The 10,941-nt window shown below is 45.2% G+C and overlaps 1 protein-coding gene across 4 annotated transcripts in view; it reads right to left on the bottom strand.

The window, feature by feature from the left end:
• Window positions 1-2,622: 2,622 nt before the first annotated feature.
• LOC144938457 (tyrosine-protein kinase Yes-like) overlaps window positions 2,623-10,941 on the bottom strand; it is a 100,564-nt gene continuing 92,245 nt past the window's right edge. For all 4 annotated transcript variants that reach the window (XM_078866276.1, XM_078866278.1, XM_078866277.1 and 1 more), the window contains one exon: window positions 2,623-9,864. In XM_078866276.1, the coding sequence (XP_078722402.1) occupies window positions 9,656-9,864 (209 nt within the window). In that variant the 3' untranslated portion in view covers window positions 2,623-9,655. The remainder of the gene's footprint in view (window positions 9,865-10,941) is intronic.

Raw genomic sequence — 10,941 nt, 5'->3', positions numbered from 1 at the left:
CACAGTGTTATACTTGGAATGTGTTTACTTCTGCACTCGCTGATAATTACCATAAAACATGCCGACCGAGCTAGATATGTAAACGCAACATTATACTGGTAGGAACCACCAGGTTACACCAGCCCACAGGGGATTATTGTGTCCGTCCATCCGTCCGTCGTGCAGGGAGGGGCGGGGTGGGGAGGGTGGGGCTGGGTGGGGAGGGGAGGGGCTGGGTAGGGAGGGTTGGGCTGGGTGAGGGGTCGGAGGGGTGGGGCTGGGTGGGGAGGGGCTGGGTGTGGAGGGGAGGGTGGGGAGGGGCTGGATGGGGGGGTGGGAGGGGTGGGGCTGGGCTGGGTGGGGAGGGGCTGGTCACCCCGTGGTGCCCTTATAAAACTCAACGTTTAACCTACTCACGCCGGCTTGTGCCCGCCCTCACAGTCGGGCATATTTGCGGAATACACCACGCCGCCGTTGACCCTGGCCATTGACCGAGCAACCCAACGTTCCTACCAGCTCCCTCCGCAAGAATGTGTTTCACAGGATGGCAGGGCCATCTTATCGGTGTTCTCACACGGGCAGTGGCCAATCGAGAGTGGTGGCTACGTCCCATCGGGGAGCTCTTCAGACTAACGGTGGGTAAATCCCACAATAACCCCGTGTGTGCGCTCTCTCGTACATATGGGGCCGTCCATAAATGACGTCACGCCATTTTGGACGATTTTTGACCCCCAACCCCCTTCGTCACACGGCGTCACAAAAAGTCAGACCCCCCCCCCTCAAATATGACGCCACAAAGCTCTGCCCCCCCCTCCCCCAAAAATAAAACATGCTTCAAATCGCTTTAGACTATTGTCATTGTAGTGCTATTTAATGTGGCGCTGCACTCTGATGTTGTAGGAGAAAACATTTATTTAAAAGTCTATTTAATGAAGTAGAACGTGTTGTCTATATTTATTCAAAGTTGCGCATTTTGATGTGACGTCACGTTTCTCAAACCCCCCCCCCCCTTCGTCACACATCGTCACAAATGTCTGACCCCCACCCCTAGGTGCGTGACGTAATTTATGGACGGACCCTATACGACAAAGCGCATCTGAAGATGTGCTTCTGCGGCAGTCCGGATGGCTCTTCCTGCCGATATTAGGAAGCCGCTGGGAGCGATGCACTTTTAAATCACCGAGTTTGAAACCTCGTTCCTTTAGAACTGCTTTGCGTTTTGTCTGATGTCCTTCCCCCGCACCTCCGACGATCACGGTTGGCTATGTACAGGTGCGAAAGAAGTTCAACATACGTGAGAAAAGTGTTACCTGTTTATTGTTATTGACGTTTTATAAGGCACAGCAGACCCAACAAAGGGCTTCAGAGTGCCGTAAAGAGAATAAGAAAAAACATAGAAATAGCTTTAGTTTGTCTGACATATGGTGGGAAAGAAGGGGGCTTCTAGCTTATTTCTAAAATGGGAACATCTCAGCAGTCAGGCGCAGTTTGTCAGGCAGTGCCTTCCAAATCTGAGGGCCAAGGACCGAAAAGGCCCGAGCTCTGAAACGTTTTTTTGTTGCCGAAAGCGCGGCTGACAGAAATAGCATGGTCAGGGTGTGTGAGGACCTCAAACTCCAAGGATTGTAAAAAGCTGCACAGTCTATTGGTCAAATATTGAGGCAATTGCTGACAGAGTGCTTTGTGAATTAAGCACAATAATTTGAATCGTGCACGGAGCTCAATTGGAAGCCAGTTGCAGATCGAGTAAAGTTTGGGGTTTTGGGTCCCGACGAGAATGGTTGGTCAGTCAATAGTCGCGCAGAGGCGTTCAGAACGTCCTGGAGTAGTCTAACTCGACACCGTGAATGACCCACGTTAAAGGCATTGCCATAGTCGAGACGAGGATGTTCCAAGGGTATTCAGCACCTAAGCTCAATCTCCGTCAAGACGGGAAAGTTTGCTATGTTTGTCCATACACACGGGTTTTTACTACTTATTTTATCTTGGGCAGAACCGACAGTGACTTACCCAACACCAAGCCACGACTCTTAGTCACATTTACTCGTCGGGGTGCCATTCCATTGGCTGTTAAAGACGCTGCCATGAGCCTCAGCCCAACAAGTTTAGACTCCTGCTCAACCAGAAAACACACTCCTGCGGAGGGAGCTGGTAGAAACGTTGGGTTGCTCGGTCAATGGCCAGGGTCAACGGCGTCGTGGTGTATTCCGCAAATATGCCCGACTGTGAGGGCGGGCACAAGCCGGCGTGAGTAGGTTAAACGTTGAGTTTTATAAGGGCACTACGGGGTGACCAGCGCCTCCCCACCCAGGCCCACCCCTCCCACCCCCCACCCAGCCCCACCCTCCTCACCCAGCCCCTCCCCACCCTCCCCTCCCCACCCAGCCCCTCCCTCCTCACCCAGCACCTCTCTGTACGGCGGACGGACGGACACAATAATCCCCTGTGGGCTGGTGTAACCAGGAGGTTCCTACCAGTAATATTCTGAATTGTCTGGATTGAGTTTCAGACAGCTGTCAGACATCCAACTGTTAATATCCAACAGTCCAGCGGGGAGGGTAGTGGAATTCTGTTTGTCCCGCATGTCAAGATATACCCGAGTGTCATCGGCATACTGGTGAAAAGAAACGCCACGTGCTCTGATCAGATCTCCCAGTGTTTAATTTTCTCAGCAATAAAACAGACGATAAAGTGTACAACGAATTCACGTTTATTAGAGATCACCAGCACAGTATAGCCCTGCTAGCCTACTGCCACAATTGATATACAAAAAAGGTCTCCCTCTAACCTGGCATCTCCATAAAAAAAAGAACATCAGTACCTGGTGTAGGTTCTGAATAAAATAAAAATTTCCGTGCGTTTTCACTTGTAATCGATCCAAATGAACACTCAATTCAACTTGCGCAAGCGGCAGGCTTCAGCGTCGTGTAACAAGAGGCCGACGACGTCTGACCAATGTCACGACTACGTTAGCAATGCGAGGACTCGACTTGTAAGCAAATGATTTGGTCAGTGGGCCTGATTCAGAGCAGATAATTAAAAATCCTGCTCTCCCCCCCCCCCAACATCCAACTACTTGGGCCCAAGCTAAGAGACCATGGCTCATGTGATCGTGAAATCAAAGTGTGGCTTAGATGTGCCACACAAATTGCACACCTGCAGTACCGAGCTGCCATTGCGAAACAAAACCATACGCGTTATGTTGTGGTGTAAAATAGTCTTAAAAGCGTAAATGAACATTGTGGTTCGGGATTATGATCAGTCCGATGGCAATTGCTGAGTTTCCATTACTATGAATCAAGAATTATACTTATTTGAAGCAAAATGTAATGGAATAGTTTGAATATTATTTTCCAAAACAGGATGTATTTTTTTCTATAAGAGGAACATCGTGTCTTACGATTCTTGTAGCTTTTATACAAGTTTTGATTGTACTGCTACAGTAATTTGATATAATAACATGTCATGTGTAGCTTATTTCAACTTAAAACAAGTATTGACAATGTCCTTTATGTATTTGGCAAAATAAAGGACGTTTAAATGTCTATACTGCTTGTGAAAAGGGTACGTTTTTGGATAGATATACACATTTTAATCTATAGCAATGATTTGTACTATTTTAAATCGAATAAACGACACATGGACAAACATATTACTTGGAAACGCAGTAAATGCGACCGCACTATTGTACCACGACCATCATTAGAAGCATCCGGCTAATATGTGCCATTAAGTGTACATTCAGCGTTAAAGGATATTCAAACAGATGAATTGAGGGCACCATTCAGCCAGCCGACAACACTTCCTGCAGGCGCCTGGCGAATACCGACACATCACCAACATGTGCAGCTTTCTGAAAAGCATTACGTGTCGTTGCATTCTCCGATGTTATTTTGCTTCATATGCGTGCCATAATATTGTTTTATTTACACATTAACAAGAGATAGTATTTCATAACCCAACCTTCATTGTACTGCTTTGTTTTATATTATTGGAGTACATACACGGAATAACGTGTCCACATTTTGCCCTCCTTTGTATAGTTTGTTCCAAAACTGTATCTTTTCCAGATCTCTCTTGGCAGAGACATGTTGTGGCTTCATATTCTTGGTTCCTTCGGTAAAGTCACGTAGAAGGGAAACAATAAAATAATACGAAATAAAACGCGACTTTTCTCAAATTTTCTTGCTGTGGATTTCACACTTGATGATGATTGCTTGTGTTGCAGTCGAAACGTCATGATAATTTTATTGTTTTATATTATTATTTTGTTTCCCTTCTACGTGACTTTACCGAAAGAACCAAGCATATGAATCCCTGTAGTCACGTAAGCTTTAAATCGAAAATGTAATCAAAACATGTTGGCTTGTTTCCCACCAGGATTAAACAATATAATCCTGCAATTACAGTGCCGAATGTTGAGTTCTGTGTTTTTACCATACAATTCATTAGCTGTGAAATATCAATCACGGTAATTTACATGTAGAATTCACATTGGCAACTGTTTCCTTTATTCAACAGAACACTATTTTTTGTTACAATGTGGTCCCCCCCTAAAATTACAACTTCATATATTTTGTAATGTATACTCATAAGGTGCACCGTATGAAAAAGGGTCATGAACATAAAATACCGGTCTTGTAAAGTGCTTTCTGATATTTAAAATGGTATATATTCAGTCCTGACGTGTTACAAATTAATAATGCAGTGACAAAAAAAAATCCATCTTTAAATATATCAAATATTTTCTATTGATCGCTCATCTGCCTCTATTCTCTCCGTGAGAGCATGGGTCAGGGTGGATGGGAGGATTGTGTTTTCTGGGGCTGTGATAAGGATGGTCATTCAATCAGGTAAATTGATCCCTTTTGTTTTAGGCAAATGATTGGGAGGGGAGAATCTCTTCTTTTCTATTCTCTTTAATAATCGATTACACCATGATCCAATGTATAACCCATTGTGCTTTGATGCAACTCTTTTTCAAATGGACTCTATAACCATATACGTCGGTTAATACGATATTCACCGTTCGTGCATGCGGCTTTTATCCTAAGGTATAAACTTTTTGTAATTTTTTTTGTAACAAATAAGCTCAGGTGACTTAGCCCTATGCTGCACCACTTGCAGTGCAGAGAAGTGGAGGGGTTTTGGTTAAAGGGTTTGGCAATCAGGTGGTGGGAACGGGCACTTGGTGGCCACCTCAAAGCCTACTTAGCAAAACGTCCGTGGCCCTGCAGGAGTCGGATATAATCTATATTCAACACGTAGGCTTTCGCGACCAATATTATTCATAATCAACGTTTTTGGGTTAGATCGCGTTATTTATAAAAATGCTGGTAATTGCATCCAGCATCATCGGGCGAATTGCCCGATGATGCTGGATGCAATTACCAGAGGTGGGACAAAGTCATTGTTATGCAAGTCCAAGTCGAGTCGCAAGTCATCAAATTCATGACTCGAGTCTGACTCGAGTCCAAGTCACATGACTCGAGTCCACATCTCATAGGTGGGACAAAGTCATTGTTATGCAAGTCCAAGTCGAGTCGCAAGTCATCAAATTCATGACTCGAGTCTGACTCGAGTCCAAGTCACATGACTCGAGTCCACACCTCTGGCAATTACCAGCGAAACGTCATACTCAAATATTGTAAATGTTGTGGTTTCACACACCGGTGGGCTAAAGTAGTGAACTATTTGTCTTTTGTCAACGTGACACTTTTTTGCTGATTGGCCGAGTCGGGTGGTGGAGGGTTACGACACATTTATAAATAACGCGATCTAAACCCAAAAACGTTGATTATGAATATTCTATATTCGTTCGATGGTTAGTGCCGACCGTCGAACAAAGATTGCCACTGCATCGCGCGCTTTCGGATGCGCATCTGCGGCTGTCTGGACCGCTCCTTCACTTCGACATTAGGAAGCCACTTTAAAATCTAGATGTAAAACTAATTTCTTTCGAACTCCTTTGTTTTTAGTTTGTTATCTCCCGCAATCGGAGGTTGGATACGTACGGTGCAAAAGAAAGTCAACGTACATACAAGGTATAAAGAAGACCCCAGTGGATGGCATCATTGACGTAAACAAAAATGTGTATATTGCTACGAGCCCTAAACCCTCACGTTTGCTAATCCGATAAGACGCATTGCATGGACACAACACGCTCCCGTAGCATCGTGTTCTCACTTTTTGGATATGCTGGCTGTACGGGACTAGGTTTCTCTGTACTTTGCTGCTGCCTGTGTTGCCTCTTGTTTAATGTTGTTGCTGGAAAACCCCTGGATAAAACTGGTTAAACTACAAGAGGTGTAACTGCGTACAACGTTATCGTTCAATGTGACATTTGGTTGCTTTAAAGTGATAAACCAGAATGCATGTTCCGCGATGCTTTACCACTGCGAAAATTCAACGTGACAGGTTTTTAAATCTGGTCAGCCTACCGTCATGCTATCTACACCTGCACCTCCCATGATCCCACGTGTCTCGAACACAAATAATATAATTCACAATGTTTTATGGCATACATTCCACCTCTTATCAAAATAAATGGAACTGGAAGAACAATATTCTAATCAATATACCCTAACATGAAAAACCAGGGTACTTTTTTTAAACCACAAAGCATCATGTGAAGACGTACAACACCTTGAATGCCAGTCGGTTGTCTTTAAGAAAGATGTTCACACAACTCGCAAAGTGAACGACATGGCAACACTATACTGATATTGACATAAAGCTTAAAATGCGTCTCAACACCGAGACCTGACAATACGGTCAGTTCCACTTCTTGATTCACTCCAATGTCATAGATTACAACAAAGTTTAAGCAAAGAACACGTGATTCCCCTTGGCTGGGTAGCACTTGGGCAAACCGCTCAACTCTTGAACAAGAGGGCGGTGAGCACGTGTCCTGCTTTGGGGGAATCAACCCTGCCCATCACCCATATGGGGCGATACAATTACTTCAACTGTGTGTGACACCAACAGCGACTCTCCTGTTAATATACTGGCTGTAGGAATGTTCACTTTCCACCATGGGCATTTGCCACACTCACAGTTAAATCGACCATTGAAAGAAAACCCTCAAGGGCCCATCTTACCTGGCCACTGAGCTGTGCTCAGTTCAGTAGGTAGCCCATCAAGCCATCACGTGGGCTTGAACTCATTAAGTGCAATAACAACGTGCGCGCGCGCGTGTGTGTGCAGAAACTGGTAACCAGGCCATCAAAACACACTTTATACGAGAGAGAGAAGCACGGGTTTCAAATCCAGGATCCCAGATGGCTCAGTATTATGATGGCACAGACAAAAGCTTTAGGGCCCTGAGTCACCCAGCCACCTCCAATCCTTTTAAAAGCATTTATCGTGCAACGTGACAATTTCAACCGCTGGGTGAGTTTGTTGTTGTTGTTGTCGTTATGACTGGATGATAAAAAGCATTTGCACGTGATTATGTAAAAATTATGTTTGAGTTTGCTATACGTTTTTTTGTAAGCCAGTATAACCCAGATTTCACGGATTGAGAATTATCAAACAATTGTCACCGTTATGATACAAAAAAAAAGAGCATGAAAGAGATGACTTAAGTTCATTGTCTTAAGACAACACTTTCATTATGTTTAAAAATTAGGCAAATTCTAGGGGGCTTAAAACATGCAGGAAAGTATATCGGCGTAACGCCAATGTAAAGAACTCACACCTGCACACGTACAAGCGGGAAAAGCATAAAAAAACGCGTTGTCTGCATTAGCCGTCAACTTACCGAGAAAGGTAAAGAACCACGGATATGTGATTTGTAAAATACATGGGGCGGTCAGAAAACCTTTTGAGAATTAGACATCGAAAGGTACGTACACAAGACTCACACTAATTACAGTGCATCGTGTTTCACTCTGGTAAACCCTGACAAGAAACACAGTCTTGTGCCACCAATTGGGGTTGGCATATGAAGACTGGGGCTTTAAAATTAGGCCACATTATGTTTGGCGATACCTTTTTTTCAGGTGCCTAATTCTCAAAAAAGCAAGTAACACTCTGACCCCTGACCCCATACGTCATCCTTTGCAACAAGATTGTCGACACTTTGAACATTAGACTTCGAGTAAATAATTTACTCCACACGTTTAAGATATTTGTTTCTTTTCTTTAGAACATTGGCATCATTTTCATTTTTTTTCTCATAAAGTAAACACCAATGTGGCAAATAAAAAACAACTCTTAAAAGATCAAATCATTTACTTCTTGTAAAAAAAATGACTTTAACACTGTGGCCACAGGATGACTTCAGCTGGTTTTCTACGAGGTTCCGTGTTGCGGTGTTCCGTGTGGTTCATTGAGGGCAGTCGTAGGCTCCCTGTTTGGCCTCGTGACCTTCCAAGAGGATGAGCTCATTCAATGAAAAAGTAGAGCTTCCAGTCAAGAGTTCAAATCCTGCCCATAGTTGACTTGGCATCGTCATTATCATCATTGTCGATCATCATTGTCGATCATCGTCATTATCACCATCCCGCCAGGAACAGCAACAAATGAGCACAACCCGGAGTGCTCCAACAATCGGACTGGGAAATCTGCAGTGGTCACAGTCCTCTGGAAAAATCTGGTTCAAGCCATCGTATCGTAGCATTCCTGCCCCGTCGCGGGACCATCAACAGAGATGAGCCGTGTCCAGTGCCCATAGGAAAACGGGTGCAACGTTGAACCAAGCTCACGGTCCCATAGGCAACGTTTTTCTTCACCTCCGAATTTCCACGTGTAATGGAGAGTGATCCCTGCTTTCCTCGGTCTATCCACGGAGCGCGTGTACAGGAGGTAGGCGCAATAACAGTTTGCAAGTCCTGACTATGACTATGACCAAGCCCCGTACAAGCGATACATCGAACAAACTCGTCGAAACGTGCCCTGCGTATTTATGGTCGAGTGTTCCACTTTTATAGTTGCCACATTGCCAATGTCCGTAGCAGTGTACACACAAAGTGTCGCCCGTGCACATGATATCACATGCACTGATTTTTTAAAATCAGAAATGGTGTGCCACTGTCATTGTCGAGACGCAAAAAAAAATGAACGTATTTTCATCATCATCCCCGACAGAAAGAAGGGCCCTTCCGTTGTCATGTTCAATGATGGCAAGGGTGATCACACCAGCGATGCCATTTTCAGTGTCCGTAACCGGCTCCTCTCATCACCGCCATCACAAGGTGCAAATGAATGGATTTTGCTTCATGTCTTATCATTCGAATAGAAAGAAGAATAACAATAGACATCAAGCTCTCAAACTAAAATCCAACACGAAATACGAATTTCAAATAACATTTGTTTGTGCTGTCATCTGTGATTGGATTGAGACCCACAAAGTTGCCACACTTGAAAACAAAGTTGAATCACAGACGTGGAGCCTTGGTTTTGACCTCAGGACCTCAGCGATGCCTGATCGGTGCTCTGAGACGGGCATTAGTCCCCTGAGAGAGCCTGACGGAGACAAACTGATCAAGGACAGAGCCTGCGATATAAGAGATGCAGGCCCGTGTTTCTCCACAACACGGGCAGAGAATCGATCACGTCGAACCTCTAGGAGCCGCCTGGCCGACCACACCGCGATTAAAACACGACGAAAGAAATGATAACCGCTGATGATAGCAAGGACTGCGATACTTGGGAGGCCCGACCACAGCCGGCGCTAGAGGTTTTCTCCGGGCTGGTATTGCGGCTCCGTGGCCGTGAAGTAGTCTTCGAGGAAGGACTGCAGGTACTCGAACGTGGGGCGCTGCTCGGGCTCCTTCCGCCAGCACAGCAGCATGAGCTCGTACAGGGAGTCGGGGCAGTCCTGCGGGCAGGGCATGCGGTACCCCTGCTCCACATTGCCCAGAACCTCGCGGTTCATCATGCCTGCATGGGGGGCGTCATCACACACACGCGCACACACACAGATATATATATGCATGCATGTATGTTGAACTTCTTTTGCACCCATACGTAGCCAACCGTGCTAATCAAAGGTACAGGGGAAGGACGGCAACATAAACACATAAAGCAGTTCTAAAGAATTCATATTCTTAGGTTTTTTCGGTAAAGTCACGTAGGTAAAACATCAAAATTAATAAAAATAAAATAAAATAAAAATCACGACGTTTCAGAGGCAACACAAGTCTCCGTCATCAGGTGGGACCGTCACAGCCGGATTAGCTGTGACGGTCCCACCTGATGACGGAGACTTGTGTTGCCTCCGAAACGTCGTGATTTTTATTTAATTTTTATTAATTTTGATGTTTTACCTACGTGACTTTACCGAAAAAACCTAAGAATATGAATTCTTTAGAACTGCTTTATGAATCCTTGCAGTCACGAAAGCTTCAAATCTAAAAGTTCTAAAGAAATTCGTTTTCAACGATAGATGTAGCTCCAGTGGCTTGCTAATATTGGGAGGAAGCGCGTCCCAGACATACAGATCCCCCGTGGAGCCTTTAACAACCTGTTGGGGCAAATGGTGTGAGTGAGCACAGACGAGGGTCGGCACGGCATACGAGGTGGTGGGTGGCCAACATCACGCCCGGCCACCTTTGCCTCCCCCCAGCACTGATGTCCACACACCGCACCATGTACTCATTTAGAGCGGAGCCGACCAAAGGGAGGCCCATGTCCAGTTCAAATATTCACCGTTGTTATCGGTTGCGAGCGGCAATCAAACTCTGGTTGCCAGGTTCGTAGTGCAGTGCGCTAACCGCTTTGCCACCACTCCCCACACACATGCACGCAGACACACATAAGTATAGAAATGGACATGCATTTCGAAGGATATGCACACACACAAGTACAGACAAAGATAAAATATCCACCATATAAACTTATAGGACCGTTGGGGCAAGTGCTGTTAGCGAGCACCTATGACGGCTGGCACAGCACACAAGGGGGTGGTGGGTGGCCAGCACCATGCCCAACTACGTTTGTCTCCCTTGTGGAAATGTT

Source organism: Lampetra fluviatilis, chromosome 22, assembly GCF_964198595.1.
Source record: "Lampetra fluviatilis chromosome 22, kcLamFluv1.1, whole genome shotgun sequence".
NCBI classification, from domain to species: domain Eukaryota; kingdom Metazoa; phylum Chordata; class Hyperoartia; order Petromyzontiformes; family Petromyzontidae; genus Lampetra; species Lampetra fluviatilis.
The sequence above is the reverse complement of the archived record's forward strand: the minus strand, read 5'-3'. Positions and strand labels throughout refer to the sequence as shown.